This window comes from Chanos chanos, chromosome 2, assembly GCF_902362185.1.
Source record: "Chanos chanos chromosome 2, fChaCha1.1, whole genome shotgun sequence".
NCBI classification, from domain to species: Eukaryota; Metazoa; Chordata; class Actinopteri; order Gonorynchiformes; family Chanidae; genus Chanos; species Chanos chanos.
Window position 1 is genome coordinate 46,257,522 of NC_044496.1, and position 24,805 is coordinate 46,282,326.

Consider the following 24,805-nt stretch of genomic DNA (forward strand, 5'->3'; position numbering starts at 1 on the left):
ATGCTACACATTTTATTTGCCCTTTGTCAGTATTTGATTAATTACATAGTGAGTTAGACTTATTTTTATATGGCAATTGCTTTGTTTACTTTTTCAATCATACCTTAAAATAACAAAAGAGGTACACTTTTGAAGTCTGTTGTTTGGATATTTGAAAAGACATATTGAATTGTGTACTGGTTAATCCTGTTGTATCTGTTTCCACTCAACACATTCATGCAATGGCATAACCCCCAGCTGCATGGTATTTAGCTATACACATCTGTATTCTCTCTCTCTCTCTCTCTCTCTCTCTCTCTCTCTCGCTCTCTAATATAATTCTCGATATTGCAAGCTGCTTGTGTGCACAATACAATGGACATCATTTGAAGCCACATCCTATGGTATTTACATATATATTACAGTTTTGTTACTGCTACTATCACCAGTATTGTTTTAACATCAGGACTATATAACATACCCAGGGAGGTTCGATCAACACTCTGAGTGTCCTGGGGCAGACTGGGGTTTCAGTAATACACACAGACTGGGTCTGTCACTCCTCACTCCAGCTTTTTGTCCAAGCCCACCGACTCTCTCCAGGAGAGGACAATCATGTGAGATGGCTGGATAAGCAGAACTATGAAATGCAGATCCTTCAGGTCAGTAATCCAGATGTCAATAATTGCTGAAAACAATATTGGGTCCTGTGTTGCAGTTTTCAGGCTATGTTGTGTTTGGCTGGAGGACAACACAGCTCGGTTTCATCTTGGCCCTTGATGACCCTCTAAAGCAATCTGTTCAGTTCAGCCAAAGCTTTATTTAAACTCTATCCACAATGTGCACAGGGGTTTATAGGAGCATATCATGCCTTCCCACCCACAGAAGTGTCGTTTGGAGCTGAAGTGTTATGTTTTTAGTCGTAGCTTTTTTAAGATATTGCCATTTCTTGCATTGCATTACTCAAGGTTTTGTCAGTCTTGCTTAACTGTATTAGCAGTGAGAATTCATCTTTTAAATAAATAGTTTTATTCTGTTATTGGCTTTTACACGTATAAAGCATACTGTATGTTATAGTTTTATCAAAAAGTGGAAAATACTGGCGTTACATAAGTAACAAATGTAAAAAATAAGTACTTCAATCTTACTTTCCCTGAAAGTAAGAACATAGTTTCCAGCATATGAAAATATCCATAAAAACACTGCTTAAGTACTTTAAGTTAATAAACAGTAAAAAACAAACAAACAAACAAACAAAAAGTAGAAACATTATATTTAAAAATATTGGACAAAAAGAAGACAAAAACAGCACAGATGGATGATTTCAACAAGGTTTTCCTTTAACAATAAAAAAACGTACACATGTTCATAGTCTTGGTGGGGTTGAGTTTATGTCAGTATGAGATCCACTAATTATGGGAAATTGCTCCCTTAGACTGGCTAATGAACACCAGCCTGTTGAAATGATGTCACAATGGATTCCAATTCAACTGGAACAAAAACAACAACAAAAATAACAATAACACAGCCACAACCACCACAAAAGAAGAGCATTTCTACTCTCAAGTTAAATCCTCAAATATCTGTAAGACAGAGTTTGGATTCCTCTCAGCTCTGGATCTGTTTAGCCAGTATTAGGGATGAAAACCTCACCAAGAGAGAAAGGTAGTTATTGTGCTATTCTCTGAACATTGGCAGGAGGTGGTTAATGTACAAGCCAACTGCTTTGCTCATTTTAGCGCTCAGGGCTATACTTGATACCTACAGGTGCAGTGAGAATAAACACATGCTTCTTTTTAAGCTGAAAAATGCGCTAAATGACACAGTCTGGGTCTCAACAGCAATGGCTCTGGCATCCTGCCTGTGAGCATATTAATTTTATCTCTTATCTTTTCTCACGAGTAAGGATCTGACAGGAACATTTTAGAAAGATGAGTAAAAAGTGGTAATAAATGAAAGCACTGTGTGATTAGTTTCATATGGATGTTTTTTTTTTTTTTTTTTTTCTAAAGTCCTGTGACTAAATCCTGTCTTGGCCTGGTTTGTAACACACTGTTTAGTGATGAAGTCTAAGGGAAGTGACTGCACTGTGCAGTCAGGAGAGACAGAGTGAGGTCAACTGGCAAACAGTATGCTGATTGTGTGTATGTGGTTATAACAGGTGGCCTCCTCTGCCTTACTGTATTTAAGGTCGTCCTATTGCAAATACAAAAGATTCACCAAAAAAGGTATTGCTTATTCACGGCCCTCTGCACATAAGCCCACACAGTCCTGGCATGTGAGGGAGCAGGGACAGACAGTCAGTCAAAAATAAATAGTCTCATACGTACTGCTCAGCCTCTCCTTCATTAAGGATGGTCACAGAGCCATCCCCACTATTCATCTCAATGTCCTTGGCTGCAGAGTTCTCAGGAAGGAGAGCCAGGTCTTTAAACACGTCCATATAATGGCCGAATCCTGGGCCCCAGTTTAAAAGGTTGTCCCAGTTGAAGTTGCTGGCCCCTTGGCCCAGTTTATGTGGTAAAGTGTGGTGGTCACCGATGGTGGCCTGGGCACTGCCAGGTCCTCCCTCGGCTCTGCGGCTGGAATAACGCCGCTGTTTTAGTCGCCCGCCATACTCCTCATCATCAGCATCCGACTCATTAACTTGTGAGAGTTTTGGCATCCTTGAGCTATAGGTAACGGGCTTCTCCCGGTCGTACTCCATCTCTGAACAGGTGAAGGAGTCGTGTGAGTCACTCTCAGAGGATGACTCCGGGGCCGGTATACCGTCAGCTGGGTTTCGGACACGTGACAATGGCCTTCTGCAGTCTTCCTCTGAGGAGGAACGGCCATGGTCAGCACTGCAGATGCTGGGATTGCGAGGACGCGGAGTGTTCAGCCGCTCCACCTCCTCAATGGAGAGTCCCACCGGTGGCCCAGTTTCCAGCGGGATCTGTTCAATAGGCTGTTTAAGCCGGCTGCCTGGTCTTGAGCTGTGCCCTGCCATTGTCTGGGGGCTCTTGCTGCGCCGGCCCAGCCGCGTGGCATAGTTGAACATCCCTGGCTGGCATACCTCGCCATGGATGTCTAACGGACTGCCCTCCCGTCGTGCGAGGTTGAGCTCCCTGGCTGGACTGTTTCGGTAGAAAGTCGATGGTTTGGAGAAAGGGGCAGGACTGTGCCTAGAGAGAGGGTTGGGGGTGGGACAGGCAGAATGACTGAGGGGTGTAGATCTCAGACCCTGAGTGGCATATGTGGGCTGGTAAGTGTAACTGCTAGCACCTAATGGTAGAGGAGACTGTCGGGCAAAGCCCAGAGGGCTGTGTCGCTGGATGGAGAACTTAGGTGTGTGGCTGCGGAACTGTTTGTAGTGTTGGATGATGTCGGCATCAGATGGGGCTATGCTGCTTGCATTGTCAATGTCATAATGCTCAATGTCAGCCTCAGGTCCAGGGCATGGAGCACAAGGGGCAGTAGGAATTGTCTCATTGTTGTGGGGTATGTCTGTCTCATCATAGATCAGATAGGGGTTTTCCCTTTCAATGATGTCTGGTTTGGGGTTCCCTTCAGGTTGCTTCCGGACCGTCATGTCATCTCCATATGGTGGAATGTTATCTGGATCATCAAAGGCCACATTCTCACTGCCCTTTTTCTTCTTCTTTTTCTTCTTCTCTTTCGGTTTCTTTTCTTCCTTTGGCACTTTTGTCTTATTGCGCCCCTTGCAGTGGTTGCAAAGGATGAGACTGAGTACCACCAGAGCCAGGGCTGTGGCACAGCTTCCTACAATGGCAGGCACTGCCCAGATTGGCAGTACCAACTCTTCAGCTTTAGGGCTAGCACTGCAGGTGAAACCACCATTACTGGCCATCTTGCAAACAGTTCCTTGTGGGCACTGGACTCCTACACAAGCCACCAAGCTCTCACAAGTTCTGCCTGTGTAGTACTCCTCACACATGCAGCTGAAGCCCCCATGGGCACCTGGCACACAGCTACCACTGTTCTGGCACGGGTTTGAGGCGCAGTCACCAGGGGGAACACACTGGTAGGTGTACCACTGGTTGACGCACATCAAACCATCCCAGCAAGGGCTGCTACTACATAAGTCGGGTCCACGGCAGCCAATCTTGACGGATGGGTCAGACTTAGAGATAGACACGGTGGTGTGTTCACCACTGAAGGGCAGTGTCTCTCCGTTGTACTTGACATAAGCAATACAGCCATCAAAGCCTGTGGACAGAGGAAAATGTGTGTATCAATCGAGAGGAAATGACAAGAAACAGTGGGAGAGAGGCCAAAATGACAAATGGGTGAAAAGAAGTGCAAGTGATGGATAAGTGATCAGCATTTTTCTTTAGAAGATTTGAAGTCAAAGCTAAAACTTTCAATCTAGACAATTTGTTTAGATGTCTGGCGGGGCCTCTGTCAGATTGTATTTGTGTGAAGTTTCCTGTTGGAAACAACTCAACAAATCATTTCTCATTAAAATCAAACAAGCAAGAGGTATCTGGCAAATATGCAAAGGGAAAGTTCTTTCTTTTCATAAAAAGGAAATTTCCAAGCCAGACAATTTGTCTTTGGCTCTTCTGTGACTATGGGTTCAAGAAATCTGGAAAAATAACCCTGCGACTATCCCGTTGTCTCACAATATTGTCTCATGAATGTCAATACATGTATATTGAATTTATCCTCATGTAAGTAAGAACATTTGGCTCAGGTTATTCTAGTGTTTATAAAAAAGAACAACCGAAGAAGATATGTCTCTGTCGCTGTCTGCCTCTGTCTCACACATGTGCTTTAGCAGTGATATGGTTCTAAAATATGGCACAACCATAATTGGTCAGAGACATATTTTGCAATAAAGTATATTCTGAGAGACTGTGAATAAGAAGCCCTACAGTTCAGATTCTCAGTTCAACCATAGAAGACAATCATACTGACATATTTTCCTCTCATCATGTCAGAAACTGACACAGACATGACCTCTCCTCCTGGAAGCCCTCTGCTTTACCCGTGTAGTATGAGAAAGGGTGGAGGAAAATTCCAGCTCAGACAAACGTCAACCTTGAGAAACCAAAGCCTGAAATCACAGCCCAACTGCACATCCTCCAGACTCCGACTCTCTAACCACTCTCAGACATCATAATCACTTAGAATGTGTTTGAGATGATTTATTAGAACCACATATCATGAGCAAAGCTGCACTAAAAGACAAATTAGCCACTTTGAAGTTCTCTTAATGACTTTACTTTATACATTCACACTAATATCAAAAGACACACAGAGTGAGAAAAAACAAGCCCTCTTTTTTATTGCAGTATTGATGTTAACATTTCTTAATTCAGCTCTGACGGCATAAAAAATGATAAATAATTTTCTGAACCCAATCAGTAACCAGATAATTGTTCTACTGACCTGGAGCGACTTTTTGCTGAGTAGGGCGACCAGGAAGCCCTCCAAGTGAGATTGTGAGGACATTAACTCCTCCGAAGTCATGTGTCGTGTGCGGGATAACTTTGAGACTAGTGTCATCAATACGTAGCGTGGTGGAGGATCCATTTTTGTGGAGCCTGAGAATGTGCCACTGGCCATCAGATAAGACCACATCTCCGAGAATCCTCTCCACCTTTCCTGCTACACCTGCATCCGACACATACTGCAGGTTTCCATTCTTAATCTGGGAAGAAAGACAGATGAGCTCTATTAATGTTGTGTGTGTGTGTGTGTGTGTGTGTGTGTGCGTGTGTGTGTGTGTGTGTGTGTGTGTCCCCGAAATGTATAAATTGCAGATGGAAATTTTCATAAAATGAACATTTCTCATGAGTATTCTTCCCTAAGATTGTGGAACCACATCTTTCTAAATAAAATTTTCATGATGCAAATGGATGGATCTTTACAGTGCAGTAAATATTTTTACATCTCCCAGAATGCAGAATGTATGGATAACATATGATAATCCTCATTTGTTGAAGAAAATGGAAAAGTCATCTTATTTGCCTTTTCTAAAAACAGTAAGAAAATACATCTTTCATAACATGTGGCAGACAGGTCCACAAAACCTGGAAATGGAAAATCCTTCTTGCCAAAGTGGAAAACAAAAAATGTAAACGCAATCTGGGGAACAATATTAAACTTTATTTCCTTTACATCTCGTTGTGATATATTGTTTATTTTTTAAATGTCTGGACATATTGTCTCTGTGGCTCTCTCTACATCACAGTAGAGATGTGCGGGTTATGCAGGCTTGCAGAGGTGAACTAAATATGAAAACGAAAAAAAAAACAAAAAAAAACAGAAAATAGGCAAAGAAAGGAGAGAGAGGAGGAGGAGGAGGAGGAGGAGGAGGAGGAGGAAAGATAAGTAAGAAAGAGAAAGACTGGAGGAATGGGGCTGACGAGCAGGGAGGATGAATGAATATTTGGGCTGTTGGGCATGCTGCCCAGGAGAAGTCAAGCCTGTAAAGTGCCCCAGAATGAGGCAACACAGGGGCAGCAGAGGGAGGTGAGAAACATAACAACCCTTCACAGCTCGACCTGAGAAAGGAGGAGAACATTTATGTGTGTCTCTGTGTGTTTATATCCGTGTGTCTGTGAGCGTGCGTACACGCAGGCTGTCATTACTTCAGGGGGGCAGCAGACTGACTGAGAGGTTGGTTTTGAATGAAGGTTGGTATATTTTAAATACTCATTGGAACTGCTGAATTTCACAAAAGATTTAAGGCAGTTAAAAAAAAAAAAAAAAAACTTGTATGGGCGTATTATCCCTTGGTGTTCATGTTAAGGGTAGTCCTGTGGAGAGACTCACCCTGAGAGTGGTGTAGTTGCTACTCTCTTGTACGTGCAGCAGTGTGCCACTTTTGCTGCGTGTTCGGAACTTCACCTCCAGACTGCTGACGGAAGGCATGGCTGTGGAAGGTTCCATGAGATTTTGTTGCAGCAAGATGTCTCGCTTACGACTCTGACTCAGAGAGTAGTCCAAACGTCCGCTACCATCCAGAGACAATGCCGTGTCTGCCGTGATATCTACAGAAAACGGAGAGAGAGAAAGAGAGAGAGAGAGAGAGAGAGAGAGAGAGAGAGAGAGAGATTTTGGGTTCAATGAAACATGAATTACAGTGCTTACAAAAACCCTGCAAAAGTATTTACTGTTTGAAAGGGTGATCAAGCTTTTAAACAATTTCAGCTCACTCTGATAGATAAATTCCAAATAGAGGTAACATTTCCCAGGTTTTTGGAGGACAGTCATGTTTTACAAAGCACTGTTCCCTCTCTCCAATGTTTTGTGCAAAAATTTTACATGCCGTTTTGGTTTAACTATTTTTATTTTGACTTAAAGTTGTGAATCCTTAAAAAATTGAACTTTGACAGCATTTTATGATCACAAAGTATTCTGAAGGGCACATGTGATAATGTCCTTCTGCTGGCTACAACATACAGATGTAGACAAACCTTGCCATAATCGTGTACAGAGGATATAATGAAACACTTTTAGATCACTGTACATTTAACTTTAACCTCTCTTACTAAACATATTTCTCACTGTAATCACGGAAAGCCTGACTAAGGGCAAGTTTACCCTACATACCATCTTGTGCCATAGTGAATCCTAGAATGAATCTGACTCAGTCATCAACACTTACATTTCTCGCAGTGCTTCCCAGTAAAGCCATCCACACACTGGCACTGCTGCCAAGACCAGTGGTCCACGCAGGTGCCTCCATGTCGGCAGGGGTTGGCAGTGCAGGCGCCTTCCTGTCTCGGGCATCTGTAACCAGACCAGGACGCACAGCGGGTCATGCCAGTCAAAGGGCATTCAAAAATGTAAGCAGCAGATGAGTCCAAATGCCACAAACACAAAAAAGAGCCAAACACCATTAGCATATTAAAAGACCTGTCCTTGCTATTATTCAGATATTAAAAGAACATAAAAAATCCATTCTTTTGCCACAGGAACAAAAAAAATTGGCTTGGTTATAGTATGTGTCTGTTCCGCTATTCATGTGGCGAGACTCACCTAAAGATTTACAGGAGGTCACAGGGGTACAGGGAAGGAAGAATGGGGTCTCATGTGACAAACGTGTGTGTGTGTTGTGGAACAAACATACCTGTCGAGGATTCCATGAGATGCCAGGGCTTGAGAGGGTTCCAGAGGACGGCCATTGACAGCAAATTCCATGATGCAGCCCACAAAGTCATGAGTGGCCACCTGACCCCTACGATGGAGCAATGGCTCAATAGACCTTACACCTCCAACAGAAAGACGGTTAGGCTGTACATCCAGAATCCTGAGAAGGAGAAAAACAGAGGGGGAGAGAGGGTAAAAGGGAGAAGAAGAAAACAGGTTTTCATGTGTGTGAGAGAGACAAAGTTGGAGAAGTTGTGTGAGTGAGAGAGAGACAAAGTTGGAGAAGTTGTGTTAGTGAGAGAGAGAGAGAGAGAGAGAGAGAGAGAGAGAGAGAGAGAGAGAGAGAGAGAGAGAGAGAACACGAATGAGAGAAAAAGATGGAGAGACAGAAAACAGGGGTCAGTGCCTCTGATTGTAACACACAGACTCACTATACAAATAAACGTCAGCCAGGCCGACATCCATCATCAGTAGGAAAGCTCATGTAAACTAGAGTACTCCCTTACGAGACTCTTAACCCTTCACTGTGAACTCTCTCCTCAGATTCAGAAACACAACAAAATCTCACAAACAACCACAGGATTTTTGATTACGTGGAATGTCATCCATGTAACACTTGCACTAGAACAGCCAAGAATCAGCAGCTGAGTGATTTTTGTGATTTTATATTACTAATGGAAAGTGATGAAGTTCCTGCAAATTACAACCATTTCTACTGTTATTAATGGGACTCGAATATCGACAAAATGTTGCCCTTTCCTTTGTTCTTACTGTAATGAACAGTAAAATAATCCCTGATGGGTGATGAATCCTGAGTGATTTGATTGTGTTACTTTTGGTGTCTATGACGTGTGTGTGTGTGTGCGTGTTTAGAGCTCTTACCAGTCAGTGTGCACCGCCACATTGCTGACAGCACAGTATCCTGGCTCCTGCTCATCCCCACACAGGTCTACCGTCAGAGAGGCAGCCTCAAGGAAAAGAATAAAGAGATTCAGAACAAGTTATGTTATGCTACCCATACACACATGCACACCCAAACACGTGTGTATACATACACACACACACAAGCACGCACACACACACACACACACAGATCTCCAACAAAAGATTAAAATACACACAAAGCATAGCACTGTTCTGTAACCCACGTAACAAAAAAAACCCTTTTCAATCAGAGCATAAATAAATATGCAAAAATATTTTCCAAATATTTTATAATTACAAATTTTAATAATGTATTAAAAATAAGCAAATTAGGATAAATATAGTCATTGTTATAAGAGATGAAAACAGGAACATTCAACTGAAGTTACGAGGACTAAGTCTTGTGAGAGCCATGAAAAACATAAATAATGACAAAATTAATTGTACTAAACAGTGCTGATTGTTATGTAAAGAATGTTAAATAAATAATCTCAGTCACAGTTAGAATTAGTGCCAGTAAAAACCCACTTAAGAGAGACTGGTAATGTCATGAATGATGTGTTTGAGTTTGGAGTAACAACAACACGCAGAGTCTTTCTTAACTCGTTGTTCCTCGCTGCTATTGAGTCCGCACTGTTTGTGTGGTTTATGAGGCTTAGCCAAGGGGAGAGAAAAAAATAGGTGGCAAGAGACATGGAAACAGCGCAAAGGTGTTGAAAAACCAAGGCACCGCACTCCACTTTCAGAGAGCTCTGGGTAAACATACTGTAGTACAGCCAATGCAAAGCGTGAACACCAACCATCCAAAAGCATGTGGCTCAAATTCCCAGCACTAATTATTAATACAGACGCTTCACTTTAACAAGGGAACTGCACTTATTAAAAAACAAGAAACCAACAATGGAAACAGGACTCATTTGTCCTCTACTGTTTCAAGTTCACCACTACAGTGGAACTGCAGCATGGCTTACCCATATGGGCACTTTATTAATGCCTGTTTCCAGATCAAAGCACAAGGTTTACCCGCGGAGTACATACACTGTCAAGTGTCTTACACAACTGCAAAGCATTTATTGCAAAAAATGCCTGAGTGAAATTAATATCAAATGCTGTGTTCTTGTGACAAAAGACCAGAAGCATGTTTTTTGTTTAGTTAACATTTGGTGAAGAATATAAACGCTTTGAATTAGTAATGTTGCAACTTGATTTAATGCAAAGCAGCAGAGGTTTGGATGCCCATGACATTCCTCTTTAAACATGGGGCAGCTGGGTGCATGTTTACACCCTCAAAAATCCAAGGATTTGTTACAGGATACAGTCTAAAAAAACAAAGCTTGAGTGCAGCAATTTAGGGCGTGGGCTCACGGTCACTGCAGTGTCCATCAGTGCAGTGCAGTGTTCAACACTTTTACTTAGGAGTAGAGTCTCTGGAATGGTATCTATGGCAGTAATGCAACAGAGTATCCTCAGTGTTAGTTATGAGCAGCATTATAACCCTAATGGTCCATTCATTTCTGTTTGTACTTAAATGTAAAAACAAACAAACAAACAAACAAACAAAAAAAATCCTTGTTGCTGCCATAAAAACAAGAGAGTTGACCATATGGCAATCTAGGACACACAACTCAGTAAACAAGAGCATCACTGAATTCCTAAGTAAAATCCTCACTATGGGGAAATGTGAAGCCTGTATATGGCTTTAACATCTGCTCAAAATTGAAGCAGGCCGACAAAAAAAAAAAAAAAAAAAAAAAAAAATTCTCAGGACCACCTAAATGACCCACATCACCTTCTCAAAACACAATGATCAGGTTCCCTTTACACTGCCTCAGGGACTTGGCACTTCAGGCACCATGCAATGAGTGCTTTTCTCTCATATGTTAATCTGGGCCAAAAACCTTAACACATGGCTATTTCTCAGCCTACACATAATATTTGTGGTATGGTGGGGCAGAGTTGCAATTCCCTAGATATGCTGTGTTCCTTTCCAAACTGTCACTCTGCTCTGTCTCAGAGCTGACAATTTAACGATTTTACCAGCTTCCTCTGAGCTCCCTAAGCTCACGTCGGCAACGACAGATCTCAGCACCAGCCTCAGACTAACATTATAAAATTTCTGACAAGGAAGAATTTTTTTTCTTCACCTAAACACTGGCATGGAACATGGCAAAAAAAAGAAGAAGAAAGAAAAAAAAAAAGGAGCACGGATTCCAGGCAAATTGTGAGGTATTTTGAGCAGTTCATTTAAACAGAAGGTTATAAATCACAAAAACGATAAACATGGAGTGGTTGAATATAATTGTGAACTTTTCAAATTGTCAGCTGAAATGACTGGTTTGGTCAGGTTAATCAACATATCTTGGTTCTTCACTCACAGTGCAAATGAAGCAAATGGTTGGATTCTGCTCCCAGTAGCAGACTACAATATGTTTGTGAAGTTCACCTTACTTCCCTCTACATTTCAAAGCCAACACAGTCACAAAGTAATTTTCAATTCAAATTACAAAATCAGCTGTACATTCATAAGTCTGAGTAGAGCATTCAATAACAAAACCATCCAAACATCTACAAAAACACATAACTCACCATGCCTGCTCTCCTTGCTATGACCGTGTGGAACTGTCCATCAGAGACCTTTATCATAGTCATTAGTTTATAAGTCCCACTGCCCAAGTTGAAGGAGAAACGCATCCGCCCCTCGAAAATCTCTAGTGCCAGGAACTCTGCCTTGTCCCCAGTCTGATTGTCATGGTTATACAAGAGTAGAGCATTGCTTTTCAAAGTGGCAAACTTGATGTAGATATAGTTGTTGTTGGGATCCAGACTTGGAAACTCCATGTAGGATAGTTCCTCAAAGCCATAGCTATTCAGCTCACAATGCTTCCCAAAAACACCTGGAAAGAAATGTGTGCATGAGAACAATTTTACATTGTTCTTTATTTCTCAACTTGTTCTTCTATTAGAACAGATATACTATGATGGCCATTCTTTATATCAATAAAACAACCTGAAAACAATTCAACACAATGTTGAAATATATGTTTGTGTTGTATCCACATGCAAAATATATTAGCACAAAACAAAAATGCTTCCCCAAAAAGTTGAAAATAAGCGATAAATGAACACAAAACACTCTATAATATCATTTTAAAGAGATATCTATTTTTTTTTCTCCGCTGAGATGAGTTTTTCTTCCACTATATCGTTGTTCAACATACTGGCAAGCACGACAGTGTTGGGTCTAAAAACAGGTCAGACACCTGGAGTTTCCCTGGAGTTATTACTTACCAAACGGACAATGACAGTAATAGCCTTCCACTCTGTTCTGGCAGGAACCTCCATTAAAACAGGGGTTACACTCACAGTAATTGATGATGGAATCACAGGTTTTGCCTGGGTTCATAAAGCAACGCAAATGAAAACAAATGAGGTGAGGATGACACAAGCAAATGGTAATGTACTGTTCTTGTATGAGCTCCCAGAAACCACTGGGGCTTTTTCCCATCGGCCTCTGTCACTGGAGTGGTTTATCATCCCCAGCCAAAACAACACAAGGAGACATGCACCTTGTAAACACAATGAAGTTTCTCAGCGATCATGTGTGAAAAGGAATACATGGTAGCCTAAACTCTACATATATTCTCCACACAGACTGATTCTCAGGGACCAATAAAGGAGTAGTCACACAACGAAAACATGATTTGAAAAAAAAAAAAGGGAATGGTGAATGAAACAGTGTGGTAGACACGATGTAAGTCATGCACACACTTAATCTGGCATTAACTCTCTTTTTTGTAGTCACTCTACATTTCTGCACCAGAGGACAAATAGCTTAAGGGATGTGAATTCCACCACCGCCAGGCCAGCAAAAAACAGGAAGAAGGCAGTTCACGAGGAGGGCATGCAAACTACTGTAAGTCAATAGGTACAATTCTTCAGGAGGGCCGTTTATTTCAGAACAGAATGCAAACGCTTGTGGTCATTTGTTATGGTCAAAATAAAAAGGACATTAATGACTCAAAGCCTCCAGGCTGAGCTAAACCGTCTGTTGCTGGTCCATCTGGGGAGTGATTTCCAAAAACTACAGCCACCAGCTGACTAAACAGAGCTGATTCTAACTAATGTTATCACAAATGCTTATTCGTGCTTACTCCCTTTATAGAGACTTATATGACTCTATTTATTACATTATTGACGGAGTGCCGCACCAATTTATGGAGGAGTTTACTTTGCACTGCACTAACTCTGAGAAATCTGATCTAATTAGACTGCATTTTCATAATATTCGACAACATAATACAACCTTTATGAAATCCCCTCTTTAAAAGAAACATTAAACCTAAACTGTCAAGAGACAAATAAGACATTATTGATTCACAGGGGTTTTTAATGTATATATTAAAGACAAAAGCTTGCTGTGGCAAATGATAGAAATGAAATTTGATACTAGTGCAGTAAGGGTTGACTCGATTAATGGTTATTAGGACCAACTCTGTGTCGTTCATTTCCATTGAAGTAAACATGACAAGTTGATATGCATTACAGCTGATACCCCCCAACACGTAACCCTTACAGCAAACTGTTTTTGGCAGCCGGACCTGCATGCTTGGGTTACAACACTTCTCCAATCGCTTGGAAGCAAATATTTTTGTTGGACTAAAAACAGCAGGATTTGTGTGCAAAATGTACAAATGTGCTTTGCCGAACATCTGTGGTTGTGTTGCTCGTAAAGTCTAAATGACTCCTAAGACGGCATGATCATACCTGCAAATCCAGATTTGCACAGGCAGTTGAAGCCACCAGGATAGTTCTGGCAGAGAGCTCCATTCTGGCAGGGGTTGGAAAGACATTCATTGATGTCCCTCTCGCAGGCCATTCCAGTGAAACCTTCCGGACAGGAGCAGGAGAAGCCCCCCACCAGGTTGTGGCAGGTTCCCCCATTGTGACAGGGGGATGGCAGACACTCGTCAATGTCTGTCTCACATAGCGCACCAGCATAGCCTGGCCTGCAGTTACAGGCATATGGCTGTAGGGGGTGATTAGAAACAAGAATGACCGGAACACTCTCCTCTGTCTTCATGTCTGGTCCAACACTGAGACGCTTTTTGCAGCTCCCTCCATTTTGACAGGGGTTGTGAGTACAAGGGTCATGGTCCACTGATTCAATTTTAACACCGCTCTGGCGGTACAAAACTTCTTTGATGCTCTGGAAGAAAGTGGCTACACCACTTGGATTCACATACTGTCCATGACTACGTTTCACTGCTGCCATCAAAAATGTCTGGTTGTTTAGTTCAAAGGCCCCATAGAGCTGTACACCAGTGCCCAAACCGGCCAGCTGAGAGTTAGCAATACGAAGGAAACTGAGGTAGTGGTTGGTGAGGAAATTCCTGATGCCCTGGGTGTTGAGATGAATAAGTATGCTGTTATCCACGGTGGCATTGTTAAACCCAATGAAGAAGACACGAACGTTGCTGTTGACAGCACTGTGAACACCATCACTACTGCGTACGCTTAAGTCAAAAGTTCCATCTGTTGAGCGGGCATTTGAATTAAGTTCACAGGTGCCTGTAGGGATACTGAAAAGGCTGGCTGCTGGAGGAGTCAGGGAGCAGTGGAAAGTGTCCTGTACATCTGGGTCCTGGGGTTTCACAACACCAAGGGCTCCACCAGGGAACATGTTCCCAAAATAATGGACATATATCTCCACAGAGCGAGGTTCAGATGGGTTGTCATTCTGGTCATTGACTTTGACATGCACTGTTCCTGTGGAGGACATTTGGGGAATACCTGAGTCCTTAATGAGAACGGAGAGGTAGAAGTCACTAATCTGCTCTCTGTCAATCTCACGGCTGGTAACAAGCTCTCCAGATGGACTTAGGGAGAAGTAACTGGATGCGGAGCCAACAGGAAGGAGACTGTAGGAGAATGGACCCTGATTTGGAGCTAGGTCTGAATCAGTAGAGTCTAGGGTCATGACAGGCGTTCCTGCCCTCTGGTTCTCCATCACCTTCCCACTGACAGTGACTAATGTGGGTCCATTATCATTAATATCCTCTAAATTCACAATTAGTGTGGCACTCCCAGTTGCTGAAGGCGATCCAGAATCTATAGCTAGCAAGGTCAGATTATACACAGGTGTGGTTTCTCTGTCAAGCTCAGCCACCACAGATATTTGGCCTGTCTGGGGGTTTATGGAGAAGGCACTCTTGTCATGATCATCATAGATGGAGTATGTGAACCTGCTCCAGCTAGGGACAGAGTCAGAATCTGCTGCACTGACAAAGGTGACTAAACCTCCGGGAGCGAGACCTTCACTAACCTGCACATCATACAGCTCTTGAGTGAACACAGGAGGATCATTAGCATCGAGAACTGTGATGTTCACAAAAACTTCATCAATATCTGCTCCTCTGATGCTTCCAGCATTCTTTGCCAGGACTTTGAGTGAAATCTTTTCTTCTTTTTCTCGATCGAGAGGTCCTGTGACATAGATCTGTCCTGTCAGTTTGTTAATGCCAAAGCCCTTTCTCCTGCTTCTACCAAAAATCAAGTAATAAACAACTCCATCTTCTCCAAGGTCCCGATCACTTGCAAACACCTCCCCTACCACAGTGCCTTTAGGTGCAGCCTCAGAAACCTCAAAGTAGTACTGCTTAGAGACAAAGCGAGGGACATATTCATTTGCACCTTTCAACTGGATGTTAACATTGGCAAAGCTGCAGCGCTCCTCATCTGGCACATTAAAGGCTTTTACCGTGAGATGGTATACTTGCTTTGCTTCATAATCCAAGAAACCTTGAGTAGTGACGGTGCCTGTGTTTGGGTCGATTATAAAAAGGTCACTGTCAGAGGACTGGATGACATATGCTATCAAAGCGTTTGGCCCAGAGTCCTTGTCTGTAGCGTTCATTTTTACAACAGTTGTGCCACTTGGCACATTCTCTTGCACAACTGGAAAGTATTCATCAGGAGTGAACACAGGTGGGTTGTCGTTCACGTCAGTAACATGGATCACAACTGTGACGTAGCTAGTTTTAGCAATCCATCCTCCATCAGTGGCTGTTACTCTGAGTTCATGCTTTTGATTCTTCTCATAGTCTAAAGCCTTTGCCAATGACAACACACCTGTTTTACTGTTTATGGTAAACAGGCCATCATCATTACCTGAGCTTATGTTGTACGTGATGAGTCCATTCATCTGTTTATCCTTATCTTTATCCCTGGCTGAAAGGGTCCTGATGGCAGTGCCAACTGTGAGGCTTTCTGATACTGTGGCTGTAACCTGACTCTGAGAGAACTCTGGTGTGTGGTGATTTTCCTCTGTGACTGCCACCCGAAGTACTGTTTTATCTGAAAGAGGAGGGTTTCCTTTGTCTCTTGCAGTGATTTCCATTAAGAACACTTTATTTGTTTCTGATGTCAGCGAAGAAGCCACAGAGACCCATCCTGTTTGTTTATCTAGGCGGAACTTACTGGAGCTGTTGCCTCCAGTTATGGAGTATTCAACCTCAGAGTTGACTCCAAAGTCTTTCTTATCGCTAGCCATTACTTTGATGAGTTTGGTGCCAACTTTAACACTTTTGGTGACAGGAGTGAAGTATGAGGATGATTCGAACGTGGGTGCATTGTCATTGCTATCAACTATGTTTACAATAACTGTGGTTTCACTCATCAGTGGCTTGACCCCTCTGTCAGAGGCAGTGACAATGAAACTGTGCCTGTTTATGTTGACATTACTGTGCCCTGTAGAGTTTTGATACTTGAGTTGTTGCTTGATATAGATTTCTCCAGAGCTAGAATTTATACGGAAGTACTCAGAATGTGACCTGATGAAATAGAAAATTTTACCATTAAAGCCTTCATCAGGATCTGTGGCAGATACCTGAGTAACTACAGAGCCCACATCTGTCAGCTCAGGATAATCTAGGTAGTAAGATGGACGACTGAATCGGGGAGCGTTGTCATTTACATCTGTTACAAATATAGTTACATCTGTACTGACCGTCCAGCCTGAATCATGAGCAGAGACTTTAGCTATGTAATGGTCAGTGTCTTCTCTGTTCAGAGGTCTGCTGACTGTGATGTCCCCTGTGCTTGGATCAATACTGAAAGGCAGACTGGTGTCAGTGATGGAGTAACGACTCACAGCATTGGCTCCAGCATCCTCATCTGTGGTTGTTACACGGGTCACAGTGTAACCCACTGGTGCATTCTCTGGCACAGAGGCACTGAAGATTTTGGAGAATCTTGGGGCATTATCATTCACATCCAAAACGCTGATTATGACTTTTACAGCTGTGTTTCTTGGTGGGGTGCCTCGGTCAGTAGCTTTCACTCTTAATGCATACTGAGCTGTTTTCTCCCTGTTCAGTGGTCGTGTGGTACGGATTTCACCAGTGGCTCGATTAATATTGAAGCTGCTGTCCTTGTTTCCATCGATGATGGCATATTCGAGCTGCCCATTGGGCCCACTGTCTTGATCGATAGCAGATACCATGAGCACACGCTGAGGTGACAGATTTTCCAGAATCTCAGCGTAGAATGGCTCATGCTCAAAGATAGGATTGTTGTCATTGACATCTTGCACTGTGATTTCTAGTCTCTCATAAGCAGAGTATGGAGGGAAATGCTGGTCCCTTGCCTCAATCCACAGCACATACTTTTCTATATTCTCAAAGTCCAAAGGCTTTTTGATTGATAATTCCCCAGACAGCTGATCTACATGAAAAGCATTGTCCAAGTTTCCACTAGCAACGTAATAGGACAAAGAACCACCCCTTGAAGAGGACCCAGTTACTTTGGTGACGACTGTGTTTATGGCTTGACTCTCTGGAAAGCTGAAGCTTTTTTCTTTCAGTCTGATGATAGGAAAGAGTCCATCTTTCACAAAGCGGACTGTTACTGTAGTGCTGTCAGTTTTGGGGTTGGTACCTCCATCCTTCACCCTAACAGTGAAGGTGACCTCTGAACTACCAGTTAGTCTTTCATTGGCTGTGATGGCGCCACGAATGGGATCAATCTTGAATTTCTCAGAGTTTCGGCCGGCAAGGGAGTAGTGGAGCTGAGAGTTGGACCCTGCGTCCTCATCTGTTACTGTAACAGCAAAGACCAAAGAGCCTACAAAAAAAACACAAGCATAGAGATACTTAGTAATAATTGTCTATACGTTATTAATAATTTATTTTCACTGGTGTTCAATGGCGTCATCTTGATTCAATAGACTAATTCTGCTTTTCTGACCCATAACCCCTTGACTTCAGAATAACCAAAGATGAAGAGCAACCTGTGATGCAAGATTACTGGAAAATTGCCAAAATAAAGAAAGGATTCAAATGTGAAGACAGGATTAAATTCGTCTTTCAGACCAATAATCCCTCTCAAAGAGTTTTCATGTTTTTCAAAGTTAGATCTACACATACCTCATAAGAGTGATAATCTCTGCTGTACCTCAGGATATATGTAATCAGGTTCAGAATAATTGAGACATTAAACATTAGAAACCCAAGAGACACATCTCTGCATTTCGCAGAATGATTGAACCATAATCAGGGACATGCTGACTCCATATGTATTTCTGTCCGAGGGAAATCTAAAACAAAAGTAGGCCTCTGATCTCTCCATGAAAATGTACATGTGAATGAGCTTTTAGGGTTAATATGATAGTCCAGTAGACTGCAGCTTTTTCAATGATCAGAAGATGAGAACCTGTTCTTCTACCCCAAGCATAAATTCTTTTAATTCTCAGAAGACTGGCACTCACCTGCTGACGTGGAGGCAGGAATGTGGGTGACATAGGGATGATGGTGAAAACGGGGAGGGTTATCATTAATATCAGCCACCACCACAGACACAGTGGCAGAACTGGAAAGACCTTGTGGCTGCCCTCCATCGGATGCCACAACCAGAAGCTGGTAGTTGCCCCTGGCTTCCCGATCCAGGAGAGCACTGGTGATAATCTGCCCTGTAGCTGGATTTATGGAGAACTGACCATCACCACCTGTAAGACTATAACTGTGGGAGGGAAGATGAGAAACCTGTTAGACTGAGAGGTTCATGAGTAATAATTTATCATGAAATTGTGAATAATAAGATAAAGAAAGTAGTAATGTAGGCAACTGAGTCTCACAAGTACATTTGTAAATGTTCATTCATTGTTTTCATACTAATTCAGTGTGGTATTCCTCCTATCTTAAAATGAATGTAAGCACACAACTGAGACACAATTAAGGAAAACCTAAGTATGATGGTCATAAGCCACAGGGAACAATGTCTTGGACCAATGTCTTGGTTCTTGGACCAAGGGACATGATTTTACATGATTCCAAAGGACATTTGAGTTTTTTTCTTGTGCTTTTTGTATCATTTTTTGAAAAGCCACTTAGATAAAGTTTCGCTGAAATGTATTTTGAGTGTTTGAGAATTTTCTCTGCGCAAAAGCCTGCATTTCTCAGTTCCCAGAGTATCCCATTTCATTGTGTTTTTCAGAAGTCCCCAGTAATGCACTGACACAAACTCACTCTGACATGAACATGTACACATGTCCTCTTATTGCAGGCACTGGAGAGACAAGCATATCAAAAAAACGAGTGACAAATTAGAGAACAAAGTGCGAACGTAGACGCAACGAGAGAACAACAGCATGATAGTTCATGCACCCACTACAAACAGCCCATACAGAGATCCGGTACAGAGACAGGAGGCCTAAGTTAACAGGCTGTGAGAACTGAAACTAATAGCTGATAAAGGGTGGTTCTGAGGTCCATTAGACCAGTGAACCTCTGAGAACCCCTGATGGGTGCTGCTTGCTCTGTCGTGGTTGATTAACATCCTCATTAACATGTTTCTGGGAAAGTGGGGTGCAATCCTGTGCTCCCCGCAGTCCACTGTGGGGGGTGGGGGTCGATGAGCGGGGGCCACAAGAGCAGGAGGGGAAAGGGGGTTGTATGAGAGTCATATATTTGTCTGGTTAGTTAGTGAAGTTTTTTATAAAGAATGTATTTTACATTATTAAGTTCTAGAAAGTTTACGTCCCATTAATGGCTGCAAACTGTTGGTCATTTTATTTTTGGTTCAGACAACTGAAAACAACCACCTAGCAAAAGTGTAATCAATAGGCTTTTGAGTGTGTGTGTGTGTGTGTGTGTGTGTGTGTGTGTGTGTGTTGGGGGTGTAACAGTACGCAAAAGTCACGGTTCGGTATGTACCTTGGTTTTGAAGTCACGGTCTGGTACAGTTTTGGTACAGTGAAAAAAGACATGCAAAACATGAAATTTCTTTTCATTTATTGTGAATTTGCTTGTGAACTTAAAAACTTGTACAAACTTGTAAACAGTGGCAAACTGGCAATAATTTCCAGTTTGTACTCCAACTACTACTACCGTTTTTTCCTTGTAACGATGATATTCACATTTGGATGATGCTGTCACAAATGAGTAATCATGTGCTGCGTACTGCCAGCAACATACCCGATTTCAGCTGAACAATGCCAGCACCCAGCTTTCATCTTAACCACTTGTCTTTGCAGATTGCTACCGTAGTTCACTAGAAAAGCAAAATGTTCCAAAAACAGGAGACCTGAAGGAGGGTCCTCAAGCTCTGACTTTGCGGTCACCATACTTGAGAGGCTGCATCATTGAACAAGCACTAATTCAATTGCCATGTTATGGCTCCGTTATGGAATCAGAGAAGAAACAGAGTTTTTAATTTTAGCTCTGCGTACAGAAATGTAGAAGAGAGGGCACACTGTAACTTGTCAATTATCACTTTATTCGCTAATGTTTTGGTCGACTGACCATCAGAGCATAAAAAAGTACCATGACACGATACCATGGACGTTCCAGAACTGTGACACGAGACCGTGGACGTTCGGTCTCGATTTCAGAACCGTTACACCTTTAGTGTATGTGTGTCTACAGTACCTGATCACGCCATTGAGCCCAACATCTGCATCAGAACTGTTGACCAGCAATACATCTGTGCCTGTGGGAGCATCTTCAGGAATAGTGGTATGGAATGCAGAGGAGGTGAATACTGGAATATTATCGTTGACATCATCAACCAGGACAATGACTGTGCCTGTGCCACTCAGAGAGGGTGAACCTATTCACAGGAGAGAGAGAGAGAGAGAGAGAGAGAGAGAGAGAGAGAGAGAGATGTTGTGAATTCACACCACTCATACAAATGCACATTCACTACTTAAAATATGTTTTCTGCTTTACATGAAAATGACATTTTCACCTTACCAATTGATCAGCAACGTCTGACTGTTACCAGCTATCTAGTTATAATATCTTACTATGTTCCATATCTCCAAAACTACTCTATGAAAAAGGACTGAAATGATGAAGCAAAATCTCCATAATAGAGCACAGCAGGGGTCTGCATGTTTGAAATGCACAGTAATGTTTATATATAGTCATTATCACTGAGGGCTTTAAAGTATTGGAGATGCAATCATGTCGAACAAGTATCTATTTTAAGTCAAGCAACACTATGAATCATTCCGAGGAATTTGAGAGGGAAAAAGTGCTATTTTCAGCAAAAATCTAACTGTTTTTTCTTCCGTAGGCAAGAAGTGACAAAAAAAAAAGTCTCTCATGGTCTTGGGGATACTTTTAAATCAATAACAGATGAACATTCACCACAGTGCAGAAAAGGGGGTAAAATTCAAACATCTGCTGAGATTAAAATTAATTTGCTCCTCGCATAAATTCAGACACTGATAACATCAAATACTTGAACTTGCGTACCGTAGAGCAAATACTTAATAACAAAAATACTCTTTAAGAAAAAAAAAATGGTCTGTTGTGTTGAAGGAAATGGATCTAGGAACTAGCATTATGTGAGCAATAGAAAGAGGGAGTACAAAGAGAAAAACAGAGAGATCTTATAGAGGTTCAGAGCAAATGTTACAATGCTTGAGGGCCCCTCTCTACGTTTTAGGATTAGAGTAATTAATAACATGTGTTTTTAAGCCTTAGTGCACAACTAAATCTTATCTTCTCATTTGAATGACAATGGGATTACAATATTGTGAAGGCTTTGTTTTAAGATATAAAAGAACACTGTACCACAAACATCATTAGGAAAGTCTCCAGGAGACGGTAGACTGTTATGTGTTTTTAATTGTCCAAGGAATGTCAATCTTGAGGATCTGATCTCTGCAGTTAAATCAAAGGTTTTCATTTTTAATGCAATTTCCTATAGATGACACTGATCTGACAGCAAGCTGTTATTTGCAAAGCCACTTAACTGATTTCTGAGTACACATAAAATCCCCTGGGAAAAAAAAAAAACCCTTTTGAACAGTACATAAATGAACACACCTAAAAACTAAAGTAAACAGCTCCCTACCAGAAATAAATACCAGACACAAACTGAGCTAACAGGGTGAGTCATACCGTGATGTTTTGTTACTTTCTTCCATCTCAAAGTTATCCATTTGCTCAGCCAAATGCTTTAAAGAAACAAACATTCTAAATGTTTTAACAAAAATATGATGCTTAACCACCTTGTTTTTGGCCATCTTAATGATTAATAACAGTAACATATAACCCTACATGCCACTCTTAATGACTGTCATAACAGGGCATGAGGACTCATTTGATCAAAACTGATTTTAGGAAACTAAGGTGGTTAACATCTAATATGGATGGTATATCAGGTAACATATACAGAGAAAGCTGCTCAATACACACATGCTTACACACACACACTACAACGTGACCAAGGTGTTGTGAGTCATCTTTTCAGGTTGCGATGTGAGCAGATTGAAAACTCTACTGGCTCCTTCTGATCCTCTTACTGTAATTAAACAGTTCACGACGTCAGATTTGTGCCTCTGTCTAAACTGCCAATCGCTGACCAATGCTTTCCAGTCTAAGTCTTTCTCATGGACCTACAGCTCCAGGACTGCATTGTAGTGGACACTGAGCAGGTCCAGAAATATTTGTAACTTTTAACCATATTCATGGAAGATGTCAGCCCAGGGTAGAGAAATAAAACTGCTCTATGTATAAAATTTGGCATAGATATGTGAAATTGTAGTATTAACGAGAACATTGAGAAACAATGTGTTCTTTTCATTATTTTTTTCAAACCCCAAGCCGTCTTAAGCACAAATATTTTCTCCCTCTTAAGCAGAGCCCTGCAGTCCAAACATAGCAGAACCTCTCCACGGCATTGTTTCTTCATTCATTACGGAAGTGCACGGCCTTGGAACGTCAGGTTGTTTTCTTTTTTCTACATTATTTTGGCCCAGCTCCATACGTTTCACTTTTTGGGAGGGCACGTTATGTCACAACCTGTTTACAGACTCAGAGTGGGTGACAGCCAGGTCACTCTGGCTCTGTAGCTTCATATGTGAATAAAGGATGCCCTGAACTCGTCTGACCCTTTAACCCATATTGACATCCCCCACTGATCGGCCATCACGACCACAGGCCCCAGTGCTGTCCTATGGCACGGACAGTTACCCAATCTAATCTAGAGTAAGCCTGTGACCCCTCCCTCTCCCTAGTATACACAGTTACATATGCTTCTATGCACTCAAAGAGACAAACACACACACACACACACACACGCGCGCACAAATACGGTTTTGATTCCACTCCATGTCAGCTCCTGTTGACAGCCAAAGCAGACAGTAAGACAGTTACATGCTCCTTCTCTCCCTCTCTGTTTCCTGAGTTTTATTCTGACAAGACAACTAATGCAGTTCTTTTCCCACATCATTGTAATACTTGAAAATCAGCTGCTTTTGTCTTGCTATTCTGTTTGACTGGATAACCTTGCTAGTACAAGGTTTCATAAAGAAATCTGCCAGGCGAGAGTTTCCAGTTGTAGTTAAAGTATTGGATTTTTAGGTTATAGTTTATAGTGAGGCTGTGTCATGAGTGAGGAAGACAGACAGTAATGCCAAGGAACATACCTCAATTTACAAGAGCTGCATTTTAACCACTGCACTTTACTGTTACCCTTGTTAATCAGTGGTAGCTGGAACTTGTTTGTTTGTTGATTGAAAAAAAAAAATGTACTTAATAAAACTTAGAACTGGATGGAAAATGGGCGTAATTGTCTTTTAGAGAGAACAATAGATTCTGCCAGAAAGAAAGAAAGAAAGAAAGAAAGAAAGAAAGAAAGAAAGAAAGAAAGAAAGAAAGAGAAAACAAAATGGCAGTGACGTAATTTCATTTCTTTGCAGCTTCAGCTCTTTGCTCTGGCACGAGTTTTGTGTTCAACCTTTGAAGTTGGTGGTTTCGCTGAAGAGGACTGTGCACGCTGCCATTGAACGTGATCAATGATTTGGGGAGGCATGGCAGAAATATGTGCAGGTTTGGCTGCAAACAAACTCCTTGGGCCCAATACAGAATGACAAAATGACATCATCTCATTGCTACGGAAAGAGCTCTGGTGGAAAAGTAGCTCGGTGAAAACTGGCAGCACTGGAGCCTGCAACGCTCTGTGGTTAAGGAGTATTGTTTCCATAACTAGTCTGCCCTCCCAGCACTTCTGCTCCGCCAGCACTTCTGTACACATTTTACACTATTCACTCGTTTAATACCAAAACCACACGACAGGTCTTTTTTTTTTTCCCCCCCATTTCACTCAACTTCCCTGGTGATACTCCAGAAGTATTTGAAGAGATTGCTGAGAAAATGACTGAAGCTTCAGCTCTGATTAGCTTCGACCCAATATTTCAGAGACGTGTTCTTTTAGAGGCCAGATTCCACGTCAGTGAAATGGCACCAAGAGAAAACCTGCGCATCATGTTTAAATTTATTTGTCACACTCCAAC

At 41.9% G+C, this 24,805-nt stretch overlaps 1 protein-coding gene across 1 annotated transcript in view; it reads right to left on the reverse strand.

Annotated features, from left to right (window-relative positions):
• Positions 1 to 2,299: 2,299 nt before the first annotated feature.
• The window catches only part of fat4 (FAT atypical cadherin 4), an 80,383-nt gene continuing 57,877 nt past the window's right edge, over positions 2,300 to 24,805 (reverse strand). The window contains exons 7-17 of the mRNA XM_030766006.1: positions 20,928 to 21,108; positions 18,770 to 19,020; positions 13,771 to 18,126; positions 12,295 to 12,399; positions 11,593 to 11,900; positions 8,965 to 9,050; positions 8,063 to 8,242; positions 7,598 to 7,722; positions 6,763 to 6,980; positions 5,374 to 5,635; positions 2,300 to 4,188 (exon numbers count right to left, since the gene is read on the reverse strand). Of these exons, the coding sequence (XP_030621866.1) occupies positions 2,300 to 4,188; positions 5,374 to 5,635; positions 6,763 to 6,980; positions 7,598 to 7,722; positions 8,063 to 8,242; positions 8,965 to 9,050; positions 11,593 to 11,900; positions 12,295 to 12,399; positions 13,771 to 18,126; positions 18,770 to 19,020; positions 20,928 to 21,108 (7,961 nt within the window). The remainder of the gene's footprint in view (positions 4,189 to 5,373; positions 5,636 to 6,762; positions 6,981 to 7,597; positions 7,723 to 8,062; positions 8,243 to 8,964; positions 9,051 to 11,592; positions 11,901 to 12,294; positions 12,400 to 13,770; positions 18,127 to 18,769; positions 19,021 to 20,927; positions 21,109 to 24,805) is intronic.